At 38.4% G+C, this 26,775-nt stretch overlaps 1 protein-coding gene and 2 long non-coding RNA genes across 4 annotated transcripts in view; 2 read left to right on the plus strand and 1 right to left on the minus strand.

The window, feature by feature from the left end:
* LOC309621983 overlaps positions 1-26,775 on the minus strand; it is a 99,210-nt gene that overhangs the window by 41,179 nt on the left and 31,256 nt on the right. Inside the window, exon 4 of the long non-coding RNA XR_014240397.1 lies at positions 20,197-20,311. This is a non-coding gene — a long non-coding RNA (uncharacterized lncRNA). The remainder of the gene's footprint in view (positions 1-20,196; positions 20,312-26,775) is intronic.
* On the plus strand, positions 6,678-18,700 carry LOC309621982 (leucine-rich repeat-containing protein 37A3-like). The gene is made up of 3 exons (XM_082409224.1): positions 6,678-6,787; positions 15,160-15,278; positions 17,302-18,700. The coding sequence occupies exons 1-3, from the start codon at positions 6,717-6,719 to the stop codon at positions 17,613-17,615; spliced, it is 504 nt and encodes a 167-aa protein (XP_082265350.1). The 5' UTR covers positions 6,678-6,716; the 3' UTR covers positions 17,616-18,700.
* LOC309621984 lies at positions 18,722-26,082 on the plus strand. Of its 2 annotated transcripts, XR_014240399.1 has the most exons (6): positions 18,722-19,111; positions 19,546-19,640; positions 24,047-24,095; positions 25,059-25,343; positions 25,611-25,752; positions 25,862-26,082. It is a non-coding gene; the product is annotated as an uncharacterized lncRNA (long non-coding RNA). The 2 variants fall into 2 exon arrangements; XR_014240400.1 differs by lacking the exons at positions 18,722-19,111; positions 19,546-19,640; positions 25,059-25,343 and having other exon boundaries at positions 20,320-24,095.

Below are 26,775 nucleotides of genomic sequence, written 5' to 3' on the forward strand. Positions count from 1 at the left end.
TTGTAGAAATCTTGGTTGCAATTTACTCACAGAACTGAGCTTTGGAACGTTTCAGGCCTGGCATGGAATGCAGTTTTTACACAAGTTGTAAGTGAAATAGAAGATGAATACATGTAAAAAACTGTGTGTAAAAACATCATGCAGTTTTTGGTAAGCTGGGTGTAAGCCCAGTATGAATTCTGGAAAGTATGTCTTGAGAGCCATTTATTTATTTATTTTTCAAATGAGGAAAGTAAGTAAGGTACAAAGAGGCCAAGAGACTTGTTTAACTCATATATATGAAACGCTCTGCTTTCCATAGTACTGATCTTTGGCACGGGCAATAAAAGGCACCAAGCAAAAACACTCAAATTAGCATTGTCATGGAATCCCACTGATGCCTCTCCAATATGCGAATGGTCCATGAAGTTCCACTTTTGAATTTCACTTTGATTCCTGCTCATGTGCAAAGTTCCTAACTGCTTAAAATGTATGCAACACAGAGCTGCAAAGAACTAAGTTTAGCACCGAATTCTTCAGGGAGCAAAAGGTGTGGGTGCTTCCCCAACCATTATTAGCTCTTTTAAATGGTAAAGCAGAAAGAATTCCTGAACACCCACCACAGGGCTCTCCCCAGCCACCCAGAACATTATTTTTCAAAAAGCATAGATCTCTGAAGTGAATGATCTGTGGCCAATAGGAAGCTTTGAGGTATGGAAAAAGACTTTGTTTGTGTTTAGCTGTAGTGTGAGAAATACAAAGAAAATACATTGCTGTAGCCTAATTCAATATACTTTCTTTGCTGACTACTTTTCAATAAGAAGTGTGGATTTTACACCCCTTCAGCTCAAAAATTCTGTGATTTCTGATGACCCAAGGAAATGAGAGTGAGTACGTTCAATGGCCCGAAGGCGATTTTAGACTCAAGGTAAAGAGCTCTTCTACACCTGGCTTTGGAAAAGACTCTCTTACCTGTCTTATGGTTCAGAAATCCAGTTTCACACAGTTCATTTTGGGTTAATGAAGGTGTTGAGGCTGTGTCTGGAGCTGGATTAGCAATTCCTGCAGATGCCTATCTTTAGTGGCCTCCTTCCTTTCCCTTGTTAGTTTGCTGATGCCTACCTTGGGGAGAGAGCACCAAGGGTCAGTTTTTCTTTTGCCAGCACACCGGAGAGCAGGCTCATGAGGTCCCTTCACCAGGAGGTTTTAGTAGCGTCAATACAACGTCTTAAACTCACCACGTTTCCTAAACATCCTATAACACCAAGAGTTCCTTATAAGAATCAGAGTTTCACTATAGTTATGTAGGCAACACAAGAAAATACATTGTGGAAATAAATAAATAAATACATACATACATACATACATACATAAATCACAGTTTAAAAATTAATGAATTCATTCAAAAACATTCACTGAGTGCCATGCCCACTGTGTGTCAGAACTGTACTAAGTGCTGAAGATACAAAGACGCATAGGGCAGGGACTTTGTCCCCAAGAAGCTTTCATACTGAAAGGAGAAAGATGGATGTTGATGGGAAAACATATATGAGAGCCATTCTAACATCTGTGCAGCAGGGTAACAAGGTGAGGAGGGGGGTGATGAAGTAGAAAATGGGTGGTAGGTTAGAAAAGATTTGTAATGGAAGAGGCACCATCTTGTTCCTTTTGAATTTGTGTTCCTCTTAAATGACAGAAAAAGGTAGTGAAAGAATCAGAACCATCTGATGTTGGAAATAAATTAGTACTGTACTCCTAAAACTCCTTCGCAGTTACTTTCAAAAGATTGTCACAGTATAGTAAGTCTTTGTTTTGGGCTAAGTCTTTCTAATAGACAAAGCTAATTTGCTTCAGGAAACATTTGCCATGGTGAGATACAAACTTTAGTGCATCTCTTTCCAAAGGCAAGCCACCAAGGGAAGATGCCACCCTCGAGTTAAGTCATTTTACTACCTATAATGACATATTACTGGGGTGTTTATAAGTTGCCTGCATTAAATAAGTTTGGCAAAGGGCCCCAGCTGAGGTGGATTTATCATGAATTCAATGAAGCTTAGGCTTCAGGGCTCCTCACTTGCATAGGTCCCCTCCAAGGTCTTGAGAGGGGTCCTAGTGATTTTCGCATTCATAACTGTGCATGTTTTTATTAGACAGGATTTCCCAACGTAGATGACGTTCAGGCCCCACAAAACCTTGATTCATCACTGGGTTTCAGGTAATTATAAGTCAGTAGATTTCTTGAATGAAGCCTCTATGTTATTGACAAATATCAGGTGAAGTAGTTAGCAGTGTGGTAGTCTATTTTAAATTCGAAATCTACCTCAAAGTTGAGCCAAGAGCTTATTAATTAATAAAGTGCCACTCTTTGAATGGTGGTAGTAATAATCATATCTCTTTCAGATAAAATCAGGAATGAAATGTATTATGGAAAACCAGCACTGGTTGATAATCCTAAATGTTAAGTATAATTTTTTTCTGACTTTAAAGTGTTTCTCCTTCATTCACCTATGCAGGTCCAGACTGATGGCTTATTTTTAAAAATTCTTTTAGTCACTTCATTGTTTCTAACAATACAAGCGCCATGCTTTTAGAAACTGAAGGACTCTACAATGTACAAAGGCTATATAACTTAACCAGACAGAGGACATTCACATGCTGGCTTGTCTGTGGTACAGCAATATTGTACAAAGAACATAAGCACTAAGAGAGAATAAGAGGAAAATCAAAGCCTTATCCCTATTGAATTATTTACCCCATTGTTGAGAACATCAATGAGGTAGGTGTGGCCACACTATGAAGGCAAATTGAGCTGAGGTCACAGAGCCGCCCTAATGCTGCCCCAGTCAACTAGCTTTGGTTTCCTTTAGATAGCTATGTACACACAAAAGCTTACACACTTCAGGGTGTTGTCGTCACTTTTTGCTATGTACTAGAATCCTGGCAGCTTCTCAGATTTAGAAAGGCATAAACGCTAAAAACAAAAATAACTTGGGTCTGTCCTTTGGGGTGATTTAGGGTGGCTGTTTTATTTGTAATAGTTCAAAATTTTGAGATTGTAACACCTAGCAACTACTACACTTTTCTTCTCCCAACTGCATCTTATTCTTCCCACCTGTAGTATTTTCTCCCATTCTATATGTTTTTTTCACTTCCTTGATAGTGTCCTTTGAAGCACAAACTTTTTAATTTTTATAAAATCCAATTCATCTATTTTTCCTTTGGTTGTTTGTGCTTCTGGTATCATATCTAAGAAACTGTTGTCTAATGCAAGGTCATAAAGATTTACTCCTGTGTTTTCTTCTAAGAGTTTTATAGCCTCAGCTCTTACATTTGGATATTTGATCCATTTGGAGTTAATTTGCATATATGGTGGGAAGTGTAGGAGTCCAGCTTCATTATTTTGTGTGTGGATGTACAGTTATCCCGGCATCATTTGGAAAGACTGTTCTTTCCACATTGAATTGTTTTGGCACCCTTGTTGAAAATCAATAGACCATAAATATGAGGGTGTATTTCTATACTGTCAATTCTATTCCATTGATTTACATGTCTGTTCTTATTCCAGTACCGCACTGTGATTCCAGTCGCTTTGAACTGAGTTTTGAAACCAGGATGTGTGAGCCCTCCCACTTTGTTCTTTACCAACATTGTTTTGGTTATTCTGTTTCCTTGAATTGCCATATGAATTTTAGAATTAGCTTGGCAATTTCTGGAAAGAAGTCAGCTGGGATTTTGATAGGAATTGCAATGGAACCATAGGTCGATTTGGGAAGTAGTGAAATTTTAATAAGATTATCTTCCAGTCCATGAATCCAGCATTTCTTTCTATTTATTTAGATCTTCTATTGCTTTCAACAGTTTTATACTTTTCAGTGTGAATCTTGCACTTACTTGGTTATATTTTTCCCTAAGTGTTTTATTTGTTTTGATGCTGTAACACATGGAATTGTTTTCTTAATTTCATATTTGGATTACTCATTGCTGGTGTGTAGAAATAATATTGATCTTATATCCTACAACCTTGCTGAACTCATTTATTAATGCTAACAGTTATTTTCCTAGATTCCCAGGAATATGTCTTGTGGTCTTCCAGTTTCCCAGGAATACACAGGAACGTTTCAAAGTCTCTGTGGACATCTCATTCCTCAGCTTTTTTTTTTAAGCTTTTCGGTTCGGCTGTTTTTTGCCCCAAACTGTTATCCATTCCCTCATACAACCGCCATGGTAAAATATTTGCTTGAAAATATTTTCCAAAAATGCCACGTGAGGAGAGGCTTTTCTCCCTAGACAGCTCTCAGTCAGGTCAAAGGCAAGCCTTTCAAGTGAGGTCTTCCAGGGGACCACCAGGCATGTAAAACAATGACAGTTCTTTGGGAATGAGGCTTTGAAGGACCTCCCAGTCCATGCTGCTCCTTCTGGTACCAGGTATGTGGGCTATTTTTCAAGACTACCACTAGCATTGAGAGCAAAGGGCAAGGACAAGTTAAAGCAACACAGATCTCATAGTTCTTGCAGAAATTAATTTGTTTTCCTTGAATAAATTTCTCCCCAATTTGCTGCAAGCCTGTTGGTTAAATTTCCAGAGTTCAGAAAAAGTTGATTCTGACCTTTTTTGCCAGTTTTCTTGTTGTTGTTGTTGTTATTGTTATTGTTGCTTCTATGGAGGGATGAATTTTCAGATGTCCTTCCTCCATCATTTTTACTGATTTTCCTGCAATATTTTTTAAAATCTCTAAAGTCTCAATGACCATAGGCTAATTAAATATTTATGATGGGAGATGATTAAGGAGAAAATAAATAAAAAGGGAAATAAATAAAAAGAGAAAATATCATTCTCATAGACGCTTTCCCAGATAGGTAGATGAAGTTTGAAAAGGTATTTCTATATTTAGTTCTCTCAAAATTAAGGTTAAAGTAACAGATGTTTTAAACCGCCCCTCCCCCGTTTTTTTTTCATTCAGGTTTAGTAGAGGCTTTAGAGTCAGAACTGAGTTCAAATTCCAGCTCTGCTTCTTACTAGCTTGATGACTTAGGACAAGTTATATAACTTCTCTGTGCCTCGGTTTCCTCATTTGTACAATGGGGTAATATATCTATCACATAATGTTACTTTGAGGATTAAATGTTAAATGCTGATCACAGATGCCTGGCAACCCAAAAGATATTAGATTTGATAATTATCTTTATAATATTCGCAAAAATACATTAATAATTCTAGAGGAGATTTAACCTAAAGTCAGATATTCTTTTCTTTCTTCCTGTTTCTTTTGGGTTTTCTTTTTCCCCTTATTTGTTTTAAAGAACTAAGAAAAAACAAAGAAAGAAAGAAAGAACTAAGAAGAAAATCTATTCCAGCATTTTAAAATAAAATTTTGTTCCCCAAAATTAATTTGTTTATTTCATTGATATATAAACAAAATGTTATTTATTTATTCAGCAAGTATTTATTAAATACCTACTAAATATTAGACACTATGTCAGGCACAGGAATAATAATGACAATAAAGTGTGGTCCCTGCTCTCAAGTTGCTGACAATCTAGGAGACTGACAAGTAAACAGGTGATTACATACACAGTAACAAAGGCTATGATACAAGAATACACATGGGACTATGTGATGGGAGTATGGCTTTCACCAGTTCCTCTTGGATTTATCTCTTCTTCTTTGGCTCCAGAACCAAGGAATTAGCCCTATTTTTGTCTTTAACTGGGTAGTTTAAATCATGAAATTTTAAAAAATTTGTAGAGATGAAAGAAAAACACCTTGAATTATGGAGGACACTAGAAATAGTACTTTTTTACCGAGCAAGGGCTTCCTACCAGCATAGTCACTTCTAGGGTTTTTAACCTGAAAAGTTCTTCGGCATATTTTTTTCTTGGCTAGCAAATCTTTTCCTATGTGTTTCTTTGTTTATTTCTCTTCTCCACTTTATCATCTAGAGACCTGGGTAGTTCCCAATGAAAAAGCGTTTTACAGATGCTAAGGGTGATTTATAGGTAAAGACAGAAAATGATTTTTTTTTTAAACTTTCACGTTCTGTACCAAAAAACATGAATACAAGCTTTCATGGAAGTAATTGAAAATTCAGATAATTTAAATTCCATTCCATTTTTCAGAATTCTCAATCATAATCCTTTGACAAGAGTTGAAGATTCTTACCTTTTTAAATTGCCAGCATTAAAATGTTTGTAAGTATTGCAACAGTTTCATGGTTCATGAGATAATTTCTGCTCTTTTTTACTTTCGTCAAAGATTGAGTACTTTGGCTAAAAAGTCATTATTTAGATTTTAACTGGGTTATTGAAAATAAGAGTTATTGACAAAGAAAAGGATTAAGAAAGAATATATATGGGTAAGACAGCCAGCAGAGAATGAGAACAGTGTTGAAGAACACATATAGATATGGAACATGTAGATGCATGTAAGAATATTATTTATCCCAGAAAGCAAAAAGGAATAAGGGGTACATTATTTTTTTAAAAAAGAGTGATCAAAAGAGGTAGATGCAATTGAAAATGAGAGGTTAGGATAATAAAAATGATTGTACTGTTCAGCACCAAGGTCATTAATTTGATGATGCAAATTTAAATTTCTTCAGTAAGAGCTCTTTGGAATTATCATGTATGGCAAGTAAGAAGCCAGAAATGAAGTAATCACATGTTAAGTATCTTTTTAAGTTTAGAATTTTTGTCTTTGGGTTTTATATCATGCATGTTTGGGCTTCTCCTTCAGAGAGATGGGAACAACACAAGTGTCACTTAAAACAATTGAAAGCATCCTCATGATGACCCTTGAATTGGAAAAACTGTAAGTTGATTTTTCTTACATTTGTTTTCACTCAATTGTTTTTATAGGTTGTTTTATTATTTTCTTAAGTCAGGTTTATTTATGTATAATTTTCATTTAACAAAATTCACTATTTTTAAATATACAGTGTGATGTGTTTTGACAAACGTAAAGCTCTGTAGCCACCACCACATTTGAGGTAAAGAAAACTTCTGCACTCCCAAAAGACCCCTCAGGTCCCTTTGTAGTCAGTCCATCCTCCTCTCACTACCAACCCCTGGCAACCACCAATCTGATTTTTGTCCGTATAATGTTGCCTTTTCCAGAATACGTTATAAATGAAATCATGTGGCATGTAGCCTTTTGTTTTTGGCTTCTTTCACTTAGCCAGTCTCTTTGGAGATTCATCTGTTTTGTTGCACCTGTCAGTAGTTCATTCCTTTTTATTGCTGAGTAGTATTCTAGTTGTGTGGATACACAGTTTGTTTACGCATTCATCATTTGATGAACATTTGAGTTGATTCTAGTTTTTTGGCTATTATGAACAAAGCCTCTGAAAACACTCACATGTGTGTGTGAACATATGTTTTGTGCGAGCATATGTTTTCATTTCTTTGGGGTAAAATACCTAAGGGTGGGATTGCTTCATCATATGCTAAGTGCATATTTAACTTTTTATAAAAGTGCTAAACTATGTTCTAAAGTGCCTGTGCCATTTTGCTTTCCCACTAACAGTCTATGAGAGTTACAGTGGCTCCACATCTTCAACTGATCATTATATTTGTTTTGTAAAAACTTTTAACCTTTCTAGTAGGTGTGTAGTTGCATCTCGTGGTTTTTGCCACATTTTGCATTTCTGTAATAGCTGATGATGTTGTCTATTCATGTGCAAATATCTTTTTAAATGAAGTGTCTGTTCAAATCTGTTTTTTAATTGGATATTTATATTGAGTTTTAAGAGTGCTTTATATAAAAAGCAATGGAAAAAGTCCTTTCTCTCAGATATGTGTTTAGTAAATATCTTCTCCCAGATTGTGACTTATCTTCATTGTATTAAAGTGTCTCTGAAGACTAGAGGTTTAAAATTTTTGATGAACTCTAATTTAGCAATTTTTCTTTTTTTTTTCATTTTAATTTAATTTATTTATTTGGTTGTGCTGGGTCTTAGTTGCGGTAGATGGGCTGCTTAGTTGCAGCTCATGGGCTTCTTAGTTGTGGCATGTGAACTCTTAGTTGCAGCATGCATGTGTGATCTAGTTCCCTGACCAGGGATTGATCCCGGGCCCCCTGCATTGGGAACTCGGAGTCTTAACCACCAGGGAAGTCCCTTAGCAATTTTTCTTAGATGGTTCGTGCTTTTTTGTGTCTTATCTAAGAAATCTTTGTCTGAGACCCCATTGTCTAACCCAAAATCAGAAAGATTTTCTCCTATGTTTTCTTCCAGAAGTTGTATAGTTACATTTAGGTCTATGATTCATTTTGAGTTAACTTTCATATATGTGGTGAGGGAAGGGTCAAGTTTCATTTTTTTGTAGTTTATAAAAAACTATTTGTGTAGGACCCTATGGTGACAGTTTATTACACAACTAACTGCACCTTAAATTGTGCCATCCCCCCTCCAATATGGCAAACTAATAGAAACTTTCTGTTATGCCAAGGCTAGTTGAGGGGATTGCATGAGATTAGTAGGCAGAAAGGGCCCTGCATTTAGCAGTCTGTTCCAACCGTCTTTGTCAGGTCAGCTGACAAATGACTGTCTTCACCACACCATCACATCTGTTGGTCACTGCTCTAGCCTCATCTTCCTCAGCCTTCCACAGCATCTGCCACAATTGCGATCCCTATCTTGTCAGCTACATGCCCTCCTCTCTGGATATTAAAAATTATTTCCCTATGTAACTACAATACTGTTAACACACAGTATTGAAGAAATTAAATTCCTACACAATAATATTACCTAATAAAGAGTTGCTATTCAAATTTCCCCAATTGTCTCTCTCATATAATATCATTTCTTTTAACATCTTTTTGAGGTATAATTGACATACAATAATCTGTGTTCACACACACATACATACACACCATGAAGACATCATCAAAATCAAAATGTCCATCACCTCAGAAAGTTTCTTAATGTCTCTTTGTAATTCTTCCTTCCCATCGTTCCTTGCCCTTCCCAATCGCCATGCAACCGTTGATCTGCTTTCTGTTTGCATTTTCTAGAAATTTATGTAAATGGAATCATACAGTGTATACTTTTTTCTAACTGGCTTTCTACTCAGCATGATTATTTTAATCTTCATCCATATTGTTGTATATATCAGTAATTCATTTCTGTTTATTGCTGAATAGTATTCCATTATATGGATGTACCACCATTTATCTATTCACCATTGATGGACATTTGAGTTGTTTCAGTCTTTCTCTATTACAGATAAAGTTGCTATGAATATTTGTGTACAGGTCTTTGTATGGATGTATACTTCCATTTCTCTTGGGTAAATACCTGCAAGTAGAATGGCTGGATCATTGGTAAGTGTATGTTTAAGTTTTTAAAAAATACCTATTTTCCATAGTGGTTTGATCATTTTACATCTCTACCAGCATTTTATGAGAGTTGCATTTTCTTCACTTTGCAGCCAACTCTTGCTCTGCTCAGTATTTTCAATTTGACATAGTTTAATAGGTGTGTAGTTGTATCTCACTGTAGCATTCCTAATGATTAATCATGACAAACATCTTTTCATATGCTTATTTTCCCTCTGTATATCTTTGAATCTTTTATATATATTTTTCTGGAGTTTTGAGAGTTCTTTATATATTCTGGAAATTAGTCCTTTATCCAATATGTAAGTTGCTAAGTATTTCCTCCCATTCTGTGACTCATCTTTTCATTCTCTCAGGAGTGTCTTTTGCAGGGCAGAAATTCTTAATTTTGATGGTGTCTAATTTATCTATTTTTTTCTTTTATGGATTATGCTTTTGGTGTTGTATCTACGAAATCTTGCCTAACTCAAGGTCATAAAATTTTTCACCTGTTTTGTTCTAGAAGTTTCATAGTTTTATGTTTTTTAGTTTTATGTTTTACATTTAGATCTTTAAACCAATTTGAGTTCATTTCTGTATATGGTTTGGATGGAAGTTCATTTTTTTTTTTTTTTTTTGCACCTGGATATTCAATTGTTCCAGCATCATTTTTTGAAAAGACTATCGCTTCTCCACTTAAATGCCTTTGAACCTGAAATTCAGTTGTCCACATCTCTCTACTTCTGAAATTTCTATTCTGTTCCTTTGGTCTTTTTGTCTATCTTTACACTACTATCACAATGTCTTGAAAGTGTAGCTTCATAAGCCTTGAAATCAGTTACTGTTTGTTCTTCAACTTTGTTCTTTTTCAAAGTTGTTTTAGTTATTCTAAATTTTATTTCCATTTGAATTTTAGAATTAGCTTGTCAATTTCTATAGAAAAGCCTACTGGGATGTTGATCTATAAATCAATTTGGGGAGAATTGACGTCTTAACAGCATTGAATCTTCTGATCCATGAATACATTATATCTCTCCAGTTATTTAGGTCTTCCTTAATTTCCCCCCAGCAATATTTTACAGTTTTCCGTGTGCAAGTCTTTTACATCTTTTCTCAGATTTATTCTAAGTATTTTATATGATTGATTTTATTATAAGTAGTATTTTAAAACTTTGATCTCTGCTTGTTTGTTGAGATAAATTAATCTTTTTGTATGTTGATCTTGTACCCTGCAAACTTGATAAACTCATTTGTTAGTTCCAGTAGCATTTTTGTAGATTCTATCAGGTTTTCTACATAATCATGTTCTCTGCAAATAAAGATAGTTTTACTTCTTCCTTTCCATTCTGAATATCTCTTTTCTTTTTGTTGCCCTATTGCACTGGCTAGAAGCTTCGGTGCAATGTCAAATAGAAGTAATGAGAGCAGACATCCTTGCATTTGTCCTGATCCTGGAGAGAAAGTACTTTGTCCTTCACCATATGTCCTTCATATGATGTTAGGTTTCTTGTCAAAGTCATTTATCAAGTTGAGGAAGTCTCCTTCCATTCCTAGTCTACTGAGGGCTGTTCTTTTCTTTAATCAGGAATGGATGTTAGATTTTTTCATTCTTTTCCTGCATCTATTGCAATGATTATGTGATTTTTCTCTTCTCTTCTTTTCTTTTCTTAATTTGTTTATTTACTTTTGGCTGCATTGGGTCTTCATTGCTGCATGCAGGCTTTCTCTAGCTGTGGCGAGCAGGGACTACTCTTCGTTGCAGTATCTAGGCTTCTCATTGTGGTGGCTTCTCTTGTTGCAGAGCACGGGCTCTAGGTGCACAAGCTTCACTAATTGTGGCAAATGGGCTCAGTAGTTGTGGATCACGGTCTCTAGAGTGCAGGCTCAGTAGTTGTGGTGCACAGGCTTAGTTGCTCCGTGGCATGTGGGATCTTCCTGGACCAGGGCTCAAACCCCTGTCCTCTGCACTGGCAGGTGGATTCTTAACCACTGCCCCACCAGAGATGTCCTGATTTTTCTTGTTTAGTGTACTAAGTTGGGAAAATTGATTTTTAAATATTAAACCAACCTTTCCTTCTTGAGATAAACCCCACTTGGTCATGATGTATCATCATTTTATATATTATTGGATTTGATATGCTAAAATTTTGTTAAGAATTTTTGCCTCTGTGTTCATGAGAGATATTGGTCTATAGTTTTCTTGTAATGTCATTGTCTAATCTTGATATGGTGAAAGTTGGCCTTATAAATAAGTTGGGAAGTATTCCCTTCTCTTCAACTTTCTGGGAGAGTTTGTGTAGAATTGGCATTATTTTATTCCTTAAGTGTTCGGTAGAATTTCTCAGTTAAGCCACCTGGACTTGAAGCTTTCTTTGATGGAACGTTTTAAACTGAACATCCAATTTCTTTAATATCTTTATCTTGAATAAACTTTAGTAGTGCATGTCTTTCAAGGAATTTGTCCATTTCATCTTGAATTTATTGGTATAAAGTTTTCTATAATATTCTCTTACTATCCTTTTAATATCGATAGTATTTTTCTGTTTTCTATTTTATTTATTTCTACTTTGATCTTTATTGTGTTCTTTCTTCTCTTACTCTGTGATTAATTTGCTCTCGTTTTTCCAGTTTAAGGTGGAAGTTGAGGAAGCTGAGTACAGCGTTAGCAATATCCCACATGTTGACATATTATGTTTTCAGTTTCAGTGAGTTCAAAATAGTTTCTGATTTCCCTTTTGATTTCTTCTTTGACCACAAAGTTACTCAGAAGTGTGTTGTCTAGTTTCCAAATATTTGGAGATTTTCCGGATTTGTTAATTTCTAATTTAATTCCATTGTGGTCAGAGACATATATTGAATGACTAAAATGTTTTAAAAAATTTTTTTAAGTTTTTTTTTTTTAATTTATTCTTTTGCCTCATTGGGTCTTTGTTGCTACGCGTGGGCTTTCTCTAGTTGCGGTGAGCAGGTGCTACTCTTTGTTGTGCTACACCGGCTTCTCATTGGATATCTTCTCTCGTTGCAGAGCACAGGCTCTAGGAGCGTGGGCTTCAGTAGTTGTGGCACACAGCCTCTAGAATGCAGGCTCAGTAGTTGTGGCATACGAGCTTAGTTGCTCTGCAGCATGTGGATCTTCCTGGACCAGGGATCGAACCTGCGTCCCCTGCATTGGCAGGCAGATTCTTAACCACTGAACCACCAGGGAAGTCCCAATTCCAGTATTCTTAATCTTTTGTGTAGATCCATATTCCAATCTGGTGTCATTTTCTTCTGCTTAAAAATACTTCTCGTAACATTTCTTATACTGAAAGTCTGCTAGTAATGAATTCTTTCAGCTTTTGTATGTCTGAGATAGTCTTCATTTTGCTTTTGTTTGGACACATCTGGGTATAGAATTCTAGCTTGATAGAATTCAATTCACTACTTTAAAGATGTTATTCCACTGAGTTCTCCTTTACATTGTTTCCAACAAGAATTCTGCTGTCATTGTTATCTTTGTTCCTCTGTATGTAGTGTATAGTTTTTTCCTCTGGCTGCTTTTAAATTTTTCTCTTTATTGCTGGTTTTGAGCAATTTGATTATTTTTTGTGCCTTGGTGTAGTTTTGTCCATGTTTCTTATGCTTAAAGTTCATTGATCTTCTTGACTTTGTGAGTTTATAGTGTTTACCATTTTGGAAAAATTTTGGCTATTATTTCTTCAAATTTTTGTATTTTTCCTGTCCTTCATGGACTCTAAGTACCCATGTATTAGGCCACTTGAAGTTGTTGCACAATTCACTGATGCTGTATTCATTTTTGATGTTGTTTTGTTTTGTTACTCCTTTTGTTTCATTTTGGATAGTTTCTATTACTATGCCTTAATGTTCACTGACCCTTTCTTCTGCAGTGTCTAATCTGCCATTAACCTCGTTCAATGTCTTTTTGATTTAGACATTGTTTTTAATCTCTAGAAGCTCAATTTGGGTCTGTTTTACATTTTCCATGCTTGTACTTAACTTTTTCAGTGTTTAGTGTGGGTTTTTTAACATATGAAATACAGTTATCATAACTTTTCTTCACGTATAATAACTTTTTAAATGTTCTTTTCTGCCAGTTCTAACATATGTACAGATTATGAGTTAGTTTTGATTGATTGCCTTTTCTCCTCAGTATTAGTCATATTTTCCTACTTCTTTGCATGCTTGGCAATTTTTCATATGATCCCAGATATTGTAAGTTTTAGTTTATTGTGTGCTACATATATTCATATTCCTGTAAAATGCTTGGGCTTTGTGTTGGTTGAAATTAAATTACTCAAAACAATTTTATTCTTTAGGTCTAGCTTTTAAGATTAGTTGGGTAAGAGTCCAAGTAGCCTTTAGTCTGGAGCTCATTATTTGCAACTACTGAGACAAGTCCTTTCGGTGTATCATGAGGTTTTGCAGTCTGACTTGTAGGAACAGGTACTATTCCTACAACCCTGTGTGATATCCAGTTATTCTTATTATTAATCCTTTCATGTGATTCTTTTCCTAGCATCAAGTAATTCCTCACACAAATGTACTGACCAATACTTTGTTGAATTCTCAAGAGATCCCTCTGCATATCTCCAGAGTTCTTTGTTGTGCACTTCTCTTCTCTCTGATACTATGCATTGCGAACTCTAGTTACCTTGTTTTTCCCAGATTCTCAGCTCCATTTCCTCAGTCAGGGAGTCCACCAGTCTCTACCTGGACTTTTTTCCCTGTACCATGACCTGGAAACTCTCTCTGAGAAGTAAGTTAGGGCAATTATAGGGATCACTTCATTTATTTCCCATCTCTTACTATTTTTTTCGTTGGTCTTTTATGACATTGGCATTTTGGAAGAGGCTAAGCCACTTGTCTTGTCAATTGCCCCACAATATGGATTTCTCTGTTTCCTCATTAGATTCAAAGTAAACATTTTTGGAAAGAATACTATATAGGTGATGTATTCTTCATACTTCAGCACCTCAGGTGGCCCAGTGCTAAGTTTGATCACTTGACTAAGCTGTTATCTTGCATATCTCTCCATTGTAAAGTTATTTTTCGCCTTGGTAATTGATAAATACTATGTGGGGTGATACTTTGGGATCAGTGAAGATCCTACTTTCAAACAAATCTTCACCCAACTGTGCATCAGTGATAATCCTTGTCTGAATCGATTATTACATTGATAGTTGCAAAATGACACTTTCCTAATTCTATCATTCCTTTTGCATTTATAAGCTGACATTATTCTTTAAAGAAGAGCTCCCCCACTTTTCATTTTGAGTATCATTATGAACTCATGTGCTTTTTTAAAAATTAACTATCTTATACCTTATTATAGTGATAATGTTATTCTTTGAAATTTTCCTTTTGTCCAGATTTGGCCAATGCGATCTCTGTTATTGTTTAACCTCACGATGCTTTTTTATTACTAGAATAGTTTGTAGTATATTACTACTCACAAATAGGAACTAAAAAATGGACTCCAGAAGGTGTGGTCTTATTCAGACTCTTCTTAGAAGTCTGCCTTCTTCCTGTGTACTCTCAACACAAAATGAGGCTTTCCGGTGGGAAGGAGATACTTCTGTATTAAACTACAGATCAATGTCACCCAATTCTAATCCCTATTCCCTTTTTTCTAGACATACCATACCTACTGCCATCCTAATCCTTCTTTTGGTCACCTCTCTCCTCCTCTATATTTATTTACAACAGTCAAGAGCAGCAATTGGCCAACCGGCCCCTATCCAGTTCTCCAGTCCATATGCCCCAAGAACTCCTTTTTGCACTGGTCTGTGGTAGCCCTTACCTACCTCTTCTACCTACTCAAGTAAGTCTTTTACCACGAATTTAATTACCTGTGTTTCCATTTATAGGGACTTACCTAGCCATATGGCCTGCTGCCTCTGCCAATTTAAAAATACTATTGAGGTTGTCTCTCAGAAAGTCAAGCTGCATTGTGACAGTGAATGCCTGACAGACGTCACACGTTGTGGTGAGTCTCAATTGCGGGATAATAAATTTTTAATTTTTAATTTAATTTCTTAATTTTTAATTTTTATTTTTAATCAATGATGATAAATTTTAAAATTAATGATGTAATTGCATTATTTTAATTCATTCATTCGGAATTCCAGCTTCCTAAGTTTCTAAGAACTACCCCTTGCAAAAAATCAGATTCTTGGTTACATTATTAAGCTAATAAGAGCTCAGTTACATTGTTAGCTTAATAATGTAAATGATCTGCATACATAAAGGAACAAGAGAAAGGAATGGAAGGGGGAAGGGAATTAACATTAATGGCCACATATCCTATGCTGTGCTCTCTGCAAAGGAGAACTTATTCAGATAGTGCATCACACTTTGTAAACTGATTTTATATACATTAGGTCTCAAGTACCCTTTGTCTTATAGGACAGGCATAAATATATTTTTATTTTGTTTGTTTCTGCAATTGTATAAAGCGTACAAGTGATACTGTTTTATGTCCTATTTGGAGCCTGAGAGTTTCTGGTTCCATAACCAGAAGCTACTACCTAGCCGTTCTAATGGATGGGAGAGCTAGTTTATTCTTAGACTGTCCAGCTCTGAACTTGTTCTGAATCTCAAGCTTTTCTATCCACAAAACACTCAGGGGCTTTCAACTATTTTTCTATATATTAGATTTTTGGCACTAACTTGATGACTTCCAAAATGTGCTTTCATGCTCAGGTAGCTTGAATACAGGTCTCTTTCAGTGATTGAGAGCACCTCAAAAATAATAACACTTTGCTACTCTTATAAAGACAATATTGCTGATTTTTCAACAAAATTTTTTTTTTGGCCGAGCCACACAGCATGTGAAATCTTAGTTCTCCAAGCAGTGATTGAATCCAGGCCACAGCAGGGAAAGTTCCGGGTCCTAAGCACTAGACCACCAGGGAACTCCCTCAAACAATTTTTCTACTTATTATATTACTCCCTTCTCGCCCAGAAGTGGGCAGAAAAGGCATTTTTAATCTCCTTTTACAGGTGAGGGATAAAAGATCAGAGGTGTAAGTGCTATGACCCTAGTGCCCTGATCTCCCGTCCCCAGTTTGGGGCTCTCTGCAAGCCCATGCTCCTCTTTCTCATGACCCTTCCCTCCTCCTTTGACCCTGACCAAAAATACTTTTAATCCTTTTGGAAGAGAAGCCCAGCTACACAATGGTACACATTACGTTCACACAGTCGGAAGTTTGGATGGTTCCCCAAGTAAAGCTGGAAATATTAGAAGGAAAATGAAATGAAAGCAAAATATCCATCTTACAGAAATTGCTTTTTCCCTTCTGCATTTTAGGGCCTCAAGTATTATTCCATTGATTTGTTGAACATTCCACATTGGCATGCAATCTGGCAAATCTCTTAACTTACAGCCCAGATCCCTGCCCAAATTTTAGCAAAGAGCCAGGGCAGACATAGTGTTTTTTTCTGTATAGAGCCTTCTTTTATGGGGGCTGGGATATATGGAAGCAGGGACGGAGCAAAGGACTCGGTGGGTGGGTGGAGAAGGACATGTCCACATGATGACCTGTTAGCAGCGGTTGTTGTCGTGGTCATCTGTGATAGTAGCAAGAACGCAAACACACTGAAGAGGTGGAGAGAGGAAGCCTCACACTTCTGTGCCTCTGAGGCAGGACAGGGTGGGATATATGAATGTGAGGAGTCACAGTAGATCTGCAGAGAGTCCAGCTGAGCAGGGGAATATTTGTCCTCCAGCATTGGCTTTTCTTGAGTACTGGCCCCTGGAAACCAGTGGAGTAATCCTGAATATAGTTACTATATTTCACGCTACAGAATTTTCTAAGTAGATAGCCACTTTTTCAAGAGATATCTTTTTCACATTTTGTTGTTGCCACTCATAGGCTTAAGTGTGAGTTTCTTTTTCTCCGAAGTGGCACTCAAACATTGACTGATTCCTAATTTATTTGGCTGTGGACTGACAAAAAGCTGTCCAATCAGTCGTCAATGATCAAAAACAGTCTCCTCTTTTTTGACAGATGAAGAAACATCTCTAGAGAATGCAGAAGGATCATTGATGAAGGTGTTACAAGCGTGGAAGAAGAACCACAGCCCCGAGATGACTATTGAGTCAGAGAGGGCATCCTCAGATAAAAGTGTTTTCAGCTTGTCAGGCTTCATGAATGAGCAGCTGGACTTTAATAATAAAAGTGATATTATCAGGGCACGAAATTACATACTGCCTTATATCTCAGAGGGAAATCTAGGAGATGTGGAATCAACATTATTACCATTCCTTCAACTTCTTTTTTCAAATACACAAGATGGAGATATGCTGCTGGGCCTTCTGTAAAACAATACAAGGAGCCCTTCTGTTAAACCTGTATGCAACAACTCAACTAAGAAAAATAAATTGAGGAAACTCCATTTTCTGGAAAATTTGTTAGATGCAGAAACTGAAGAAAAATTTGATGAGGTTAGAAAGGAAGAAAAACCTGCCACGCCTACGCGTTCCAACCTTTTAAGTGCCATGTTTAAACGCTACATCTTTCAAAAGAAGTTGGAAACTGCCCAACCACAGAAAGGCAGCCTAGCAAAGACTGAGAGTACAGAGGAAAAGCTGCTGAGAGTGAACAGGGTCCTCAAGGGCCCGAGGGGCCTACAGAAAATGCACCTCAAAGCAGTGGGAGATGACAGAATCAGGAGGAAACAGAATGCCCAGCCATCTGTGGTGAGCACTGCCGAAGAAAGAAGGCTCAGGAGGCCATCCCCAAGAAAGCTGAAACAGCTTCTCATGGTGCAGAGGCCCAGGAAGCTGGTGGGAAAGTCCTCCAATGCAGAGTCTTCATTCATAAAGGAACAAAAGGCAGCAGATTCCTCTACCCTGAAACAATCCTTCAAGGACAGGCCTTCTGCCTCCATCCCTCCAAAATCCCCATCTGAGTTTAAAAGCAAATCAAAAGACTTATCCAACACTATACTTGTTTTAGAAGATGCAAAGTATAGAGTTAGAAATATTAAGGATTTTGAACTAATCTCACATTCTGGGAAAAAATACATCTTCCATAAAATTAGGACTCATCGGGTCCACAGAAAACCCAAAGTCAAAAGGAGTCGAAAGTTCAGAAAGAAAAGTTCACTCGATAGAATGATGCTGGCAAGCCCTCCGTTCTCTGTAGTGAGGAGTCTCATAAATTCCCCTCCACAGAAAGCTGTTTCACCTTCAAGAGAAGTGACTTCTCAAGAAAATCGTTTTCCAAATTATTTTCTCTTTCAGACCCTTCTATAGAAAACACTACTTCAGAAAACAATACTGCACAAAATGTTTCTGAAGAAATTATTTCTACAGGAAAGTCTACTCTACCTGGATGAACCAACCCTGGAAACACTACCCATAAGGATGTCTCCACTGCACATTCTACTGTTGCTGCACACAACAATATGCCAACTGTTCAACACACCTACGAAACACAATGGGAGCACCACAACACGGGCACTGAATTATCCTCTAAGCCCACAGGCTTCACTTTCCCAGGGCTCACATCTCCGGGTGATCAAGTTGAAACTCAGCTAAAGCAGCAGCTACGGTCCCTCATCCCCAACAATGACATGCGAAGGCTCATTTCTCATGTTATCCAGACTCTGAAAATAGACTGCTCGGAGACCCACGTGCAGCTGGCCTGTGCCAACCTCATCTCTAGAACAGGCCTCCTGATGAAGCTTCTCAGCAAGCAGCAGGAAGTAAAGGTGTCCAAAGCAGAATGAGATACGGACCAGTGGAAAAGTGTAAACTCTATCAGTGAGAGCACAGAAGCCCAGAGTGAGCAGAAAGAGCAGGAGTCAAGTGAGGTGAGGAGAACCCCTGAAACATCGGACCTGGACTTTTACTCAGTTTAGGACATGCCATGAACGTGCCCAAGCAGGAATACCATGGGCTCCTTATCTGTATCTTATCTTCAGACATGATACTGGCTAAGACAGTGATCTCCCACTTGGCTCATTTAGTGAGTGTGCCACTATTCCTAGGGTAGACGAGAAAAGGACATAACACAAGACAAATAAATTGTAGATAAATAAATTGTAGAAGAAAATGCTAATGATAAGATTAATAACATTAAATTTGGCTTGTTCTTATAGAAGCTACTCGCCTGAAAGGATTGGGTTTTATAGTAGTTTAACAATAGTTAGCTATTGTTTAGAATAGGTTTAAGAACAGTTAGCTTTCATCCCTTCTATCTCCTTATTTTTGAAAAATTGTTATTTATTTTTTTAGCTCACAAAAGTAGTTCTAGGATATGGCTATAACAACAAGCTCATCTTGGCAATATCTGTAACTGTTGCAGTGACGATTTTGGTTACAATTCTCTGTCTCATTGAGGTAAGGACAATAATTCATTCAGATTTAGAACCCACAAGCTGAGAATCAAAGCCACCTTTCCACCTACTACTACTTGATTCTACTCTTTAGTCATGAGGACTGAGATACACTTTGTTCTTTTACTGAAAAGTATATTCCCAGGATTTTTTTCTTTTTTTTTTTTTTTTTTTTTTTTTTGTCTACAACATGTCTTCACTCTGGTGCGCGGGATTCTCATTGCGGTGGCTTCTCTTGTATGGAGTACGGGCTCTAGGCGCGCGGGCTCAGGACTTGTGGTGCACGGATTTAGTTGCTCCGCAGCATGTGGGACCTTCCCAGACCAGGGATCGAACCCATGTCCCCTCCACTGGCAGGCGGATTCTTAACCACTGCGCCACCAGGGAAGTCCCCACCGGATTTTTAAAGGAACTCCACTCCCAGCAGATCTCTATGGAATTGGATCCATGATAACAAGCCATTGGACTATTTTGACAAGTTAAGTTTATAAGAAGGCCAGAGTTGACATGATAGTAAAATTTCTTCAACTCAAAAAGCTATGCTGATTTGATGTACTCACCAGTCACTCTCTTTCTACTGTTGATTTCTTTCCTTGGTGGCTGAAGTGATGAGAGACATATGATCTCCATACTCATGGAGCTATCAGTCACCCTGGGAGGGCGAAAAGGACATGCCTAAAAGATAAATGTGTGATCTTGTCAATTCCTTAGGTTTACTTAGCAGCTTTCTTCTCCAGTGTATTAGGAATTGTGTAGATAGGTTCCATTAAAACACTGCAAGTAAAATCCTGTAGCAGGCTACCCTAAAGTATGTCATATTTATAGCAGCCTATTCCTGGAGCTAGCCTGTTTACCTTTTGTTCAGTTACATAATGGTTTATTACTTTTCCCAACAGGCAGTTGCTAGCATTAAAAGAGTGATTTTAATGAGCTGGCAATCTTGATTCTACCCTACCAGTCCAACCTGCTTTATTTACCTTTTCTCTTGTAATGGCAGCCCTCCTTTCCAGCCAGAGCAGCTCCTCACTATACACTAGTTACACCACACCCATTCCTACTTTTGTCTGTGCCTTTGCCCATCTAAAGTTCCTTGATTTTGCTTTGCCTGTGGAAGTCCTATGAATCCCGCAAAAGCCAACTCAAGTTCAGATATCTTTCTTCATAAAGCCTTCCCTGAATACTCCAGCTCTCCTGATCCTAGTCCTGTGAGGTTTGTCACCATTTCTTAGGGGCCATAGCAAAGCAGTCCCCTCCCCTCAGAGCTCACAAAAGTGATAAGCAGTTTTTTAAAAGGCAGCCCCCCAAGAGAGAAACACCAAGGTTAGCACATCATGGAGCTGAGCAGAGATGTGTAAGGACCAATGGCTTCCTGGCCTATCAGACTTGAATAAAACCTGACATGATGTACTAACTTCTAAAGAGAAATGTGTCTATCTGCAGGAGGGTTGGTCAGTAGTGAAAGCATAGAAAAGGTGAGGAGAGACCAACATGGGCAGTGCCCATCCTCACATTGCCCGAGAGTAGAGATGGCACCTTAGGCCTCAGAACTGAAGAGTCAGGCCCACTAGCCAGGCTGTGCCTGTTGAGGAGCTGGATGGATCCAGCTGCCTCAGGCCTTCCCATTAAATTCTGGATTCAGCTGATTCCTTTTCTAATTCTGTTCTCACCAAGTAGCCTTCGATTGTGTGATTGTGCTTTAGTGTGCCACGGAGGCCTGTCTCCACAGAAGGTAATTCTCTGATTGTGTAGACACGGATGCCCTGTGTGTAGAACAGATGTATTTCTCATTGTCAAGTAATAATTTGGCATTCTGATTTTTGATCAATCCTGTGCTATTGATAAAGTGAGACTGCCACAGCAGGAAGACGTGAGTTCTCTGTTGGTGAGGAAGCGTATGATTTCTGAGCCTAGGAGGCTGGGGACTAGCATGGGGTCAGCTTGCTAGTCATTGGCCATTGCCCAGACTGTCCCCTCTACATCTCCAGGTGGCATATGGCCTTTTGCTTTTTTAGAATTTCTGTAAAGTCCCCTTTTTATTGTTTTTAACTTCTATGGAGTTTAACCTTGCATTTGTTTTGTTTTGGCCTGTGGGATCTTAGTTCCCCAAGTAGGGATTGAACCTGTACCCTCGGCGGTGAAAGCGAGGAGTCCTAACCGTTATTTTCTCTCCCCACTTATAAGATAAGCTCTTCGAGGACAGGGGCCATGCAGTGTTCTTCCTATGGTAGACACTAATGGTGTTCAACGGAACAGAGCTGAGGCGTTATGTCAATTCCACAGTGAGGAATCATGCAACCAAATATTTATTTGAAGTAGCATTGAGTAGAGCAATAGACCCAAGTGTTCTTAAGACTTTTGAAATGTCATGTTTTAACATTCCAATCAGTGGGAGAAAATGAATAAATGGTGATAGAATAGCTGCCTAACTATTCGGGGGGTAAAGAATAGCAGATCCCCATTTGTCATCTTAAATAAACATATTCCATAAATGTGAAAAAAGACCACATACAGGTATTAGAAGGAAATAAAAGCAATATTTTTATAATCTTATGGTGGGAAAGAACCTTCAGAGCCTGATGTCACAAGCAGAGCCTTTGATATATTCCACCATCTTGTCTGTGACACCAGCTTAGCACTGATTCATGCCAAGAGTAAGATGAAGAGTTTTCCATATATTGTCTGATTTAATGCCCACAGTTCTGTGAGGATGATATTACTACCCCTCCTTCATAGATGAAGGAGATCACTGTAAGGCCCCAGTGGCCAAACCAAAAGCAGAAGCCAGTTTCACCCGACTGCAAAGCTTGTGCTCCCTACTCCACTCTTTTGTCTTGTCTCCTTAGAGACAAAAACACTGGAAAGATTCGAAACACTGAAATTCAATGAAAGCCAGTATTTCTTTACTATAAAGCGTTTTTTGTTTGTTTGTTTGTTTGGGGGTGGCGGGGTTTGGCCATGCTGTGCAGCTTGCGGGATCTTAGTTCCCTGACCAGGGATTGAACCTCTGTCCATAGCAGTGAAAGCGCCAAGCCCTAACCACTGGGCCACCAGGGAACTCCCAACAGTGTTATAAGTCAACAAGAAGACGACAAACAGTCCAGAGGAAAAGGGGGCAGGGGCTGTTCAGAGTAGCAGATGTGTTGACAGTCTGTCACCATATCTGCCCGTCCTCTCCTCATGGCTCATGTGGGGTGGGTTTTGTTAGCCAGGCCTCTGTCACCTCATGACGTACAAATAATCGCTAATATTTTCTTCAAGTACTTTTATAATCTGTCTAGAATTTGTTGTATTTGTTTTTTAGTGTGGCTGAGGTAGGGGATCTAACTTTTTCCCCCTCCATGAAGATATAATTGTTTTCAAATCTTTCACTGAATGGTTTATTCTTTCTTCCCTGCTCTAATATACGATCTTCATCTGGACTCTATTCTGTGATCCAGTTATCTTGTCCTGTACCAGTACCAATATCACACTGCTTAATTCCAGTTGCTCTATAACATATTTTATATCTGGTAGGGTAAGTTCCTACTCTTTGACCTTCTTTTTCATACATTTCACAACTATTCTTACATATATTCTCTACCAAATGTCAGCTAGCCAGGTTTTATTTAAAAATTATTTTGGATATAAATGGATTGCATTGAATTTGTAGGTTAATTTGAGGAGAATTGATCTCTTTACAACATTCTAGGAGGATGGTATCTCATGCCATGTAAGTTCTTCTTCTTAATATCCTTCAGAAAAGTTTGAATATTTTCATCACAGAGGTCTTACAAATTTTTGGTTAAGTTTATTGCTAGGTACTTTATGCATTTTTATTGATATAGTAAATGGGATGTTTCTTCTGTTTTTTAGTGAGTTATTTGTGTTACATGGGAAAGCTATTGAGGCTTCTATGTTGATCTCTTGATTTTGTATGTAGCCATCTTACTCATGTTACTCCCAGTAAAATTTCGGTTGATTCTTTTGGTCTTTTTAGGTCCCTCATTTCATATGCAAATATGTTTGTCTCTTCCTTTCCAATACTTCGTTTTTCTTATCGTACTGATTAAGACCTCCTCCACAATGATCGATAGTAGCAGTAATGATGGGCATCCTACTCTTGTTCTTGACCATAAACAATGCTTAGGTTTCTGCTAGATACTTTTATTTTCTTTTCCTACTTCTAAGAGGTTTTATTAGGAATTACCTGTTGAACGTTATCTAGAACAGTCAATAAAATATATCGCCAGCTGCATGCAAGACCCTAAGTTAGGTACTGTGGAAGACTCAAAGGATTATTAAACAGGGTAGAATTCCTTTCCTTAAAAAAGTTATCTCACTGGGTAGATAAGATTTAAAGTAAAAAGGAATGAATAAGGATTTGGAAATAGTTGTAATGGATAATCATGATCATGTTTTCTTTCAAAACAGATTTATTCTCACAGAATTGCAAAAGGGGAAGATAAAAAAGAAGCAGAAGGTAAATATTGGTCTGTTAAAGCAGAATTTTACAACTAGAGGAGAACTTAGAACTCATCTATTTCAATTTCCTCACCAAAGGCAGGAAGAATGTTTAATTACCCTAATGGTTTACCCTAATTTATTTATCAGCAGAATTAGCTCCCCAGCCCAAGCTGAGTTAGAACAGGACTGGCACAGTTTCATCTGCTTTCACTAGTCCTTTAAGGAAAGAGGGTGGACGGGGAGAGGTTTTGGTTGTACCAGTTCCTGCTGGCCTGGTGCCTGATTCCTAGGCATCAGGCCAGGCCAGAGGTCTTCTAGGAGGCTCTGGGGTAGGGAGGACCACATGGTTGGGGATTTAGGGGCTGGCCTCACTCAAAGCTGACGAAAGGTAGAACATGAGTCCCTTCTGTAAAGTGGCAAGAAAACCTCCCTTCTCACCCTACTGTTTTTCAGGCCCCTAATCTCTGTTCCCTTTATCCAAACCTCATAGAATTTTAACCGGGAGAAACTTTAGACAGTAGTTTGTCTCTTCCTTTTATAATAAGGAAATGGAGAAAGAGAAAGGGAAAATATCGTGCCCCATGGTCATACTGCTAGTGATTATCAAAAAGAACATGGTCGCTTTCCACTGAGGGCTTCTCTACTGATCACACTGTGCTTGGGCTGTGAGCTCCGTTTTATGTCACAATTCAGTATACACATACTATATGGGCATAAGTAGTTTCTGAAACAAACTTATTGTGAACTCTGATTTTTTTCTATTCTATTTGTATTCAAAAAGAGTATTTTGTGTTTCCCTGCTGGTCATGGCCTTTAAACTGATTTCACAATTCACTGACACCTCAGTGACAGCCTGCAATATGAAAGTCAGAGAGCTATAGATAACTTTGCTAGTTGGGTTCAGGCGTTTACTTAGTGTGATTCAACTTATAGGTTAGGATAGAGCAGCCAGGAAAATAAAAGCACCTTCTCCCCACAGCCACACCCCCAGCAAATGCTGCATGTGCGACTAAGTCTGAAGCGGACTGGTGTGAAGCGCATCTAGAGAGTAACGTGTTTCTGCCCAGCGCCATAGTGCAGTGTTTTCTCTGCACGAGGGCACTTGGCCAAGGGCCAAGAAAGGTGAACGGAGCTGAAAATCCTGCCTATACTCCATGCTAAGCCACATGCAAAGGTCTCCCCAGAGACACTGGGGGGCCATTTTGGACAGACACAGAGAACTTCTGGAAGGCCAGCATGCATGGGATGATTTTCAAGATCCCGGGTCCGTGGTGATTTTGCTCATTGTGCTTAGGGACTGAGGTACCCATTTAGTCCTAATAAGACCAGAGATAACACATTGTGAGAGAGATGAAAAATGACATGTAACACTAACGGTGTGTGTTTTCCTCCAAGGGGCTTTTTTCGCTTTCTGCTGCGTAAGAGAAGCTCAGGGGAAAGTGAGAGTCAGGTAAATTTGAGGAGGATAAAGTACTGTGGCCAGAGAAAGCAGGGGAGATGCTGAATTAATATTTCCCTTTCTGTGTTCTAGGAGGGCTTTTTCGGAGAAGGCGGCCACTTTGGCTTAGGGATATGTATAGGCCTCTCAACGCCACATGCAAGGAAAACATGGCACAGAAGCTACACGACAGGGAGTCTTCTGATGAGGATGAGATATTCTATAAGGATGCAGGGTAAATGATAGGGGACAGTTTAAAATTCTCATCTAAAATGAGGAAATAATGAAAACAATAATTGTTCCTTTCAAAAGTAAAAGCCTTGGCATTATTCTTCTTACCCCAGGGAAGTCATCAAAGCCCCAGCAGAGAAGCTTCTGGCTGCATATTGGGTTGATGAAGAGGCGAGTGAGGAAAGTGAGACAGCACACGAGACTGCCACAGAGTGAGCCCTGTTCTGCCTCAAGCCACCTGCAAATTTTATTTTCTAATATTGGCTTCTCAGCATTGCTTGTAAAATACTTATTTTTCTCATATTAAAATGTATAAATTCATAACCAAGTCTAACCATGTGGTAAGGAATTAAAATGTAAATAGTTGAATATTTATACACCACTAACAAGGGCCGCAAGAAGAAGCAGAGCTGAAACTAGAATCCCTCATGGTAGCCAGTACTTCCACAAGAGGAAATGTGGGCAAAGGAGGATGAGTAGAAGGATGAAGAGGGGCTTCCCTCCCTTGTTTCCCCAGTATCATCAGTCCCTGGGAACTGGAAAACATACCATCCTCAAGGGGCATAGATCATTAGATCAAATAGCAATTTATTCTGGTGCTCTCTCTCCTGGGTCATCAAGTACCAGTTATTTACAACATGCTCGACCTCCTGCCCATAGAGGACCATCTACTTCTGGCCCCTCTCGTACGGTCATTGGGGTTGCCAGAATATTTGGATCACTGGTCCTCCCTCGACTGTGGAGCCAAGGCCTGACTCTTCTCCCAAGTTCTCAAACTCATGTACAAATGTGTACCCTGTCTTGGTAGGGGGTTCTCCACCATTTCAAGCTGGTGGAAAATTCCCATTGGGTTGTTTTTTTTCTTTAAAAAGAAATCCCAACCCTTGGATAACTAGCAGGGAGGTGCCAGAAAGACAGGGTAAAGAAGAATGTGTGAGAGCAGCCATTGCCCAAGACGGCCCTCCTCAGGCCCTGGCCTCTCCTGACCCCCCTGAGGGTCAGCTGTGTGCTGCTCGGCTCCCTCCAG

This window comes from Balaenoptera borealis (genome assembly GCF_965194805.1).
Source record: "Balaenoptera borealis genome assembly, contig: HAP1_SCAFFOLD_1331, whole genome shotgun sequence".
NCBI classification, from domain to species: Eukaryota; Metazoa; Chordata; class Mammalia; order Artiodactyla; family Balaenopteridae; genus Balaenoptera; species Balaenoptera borealis.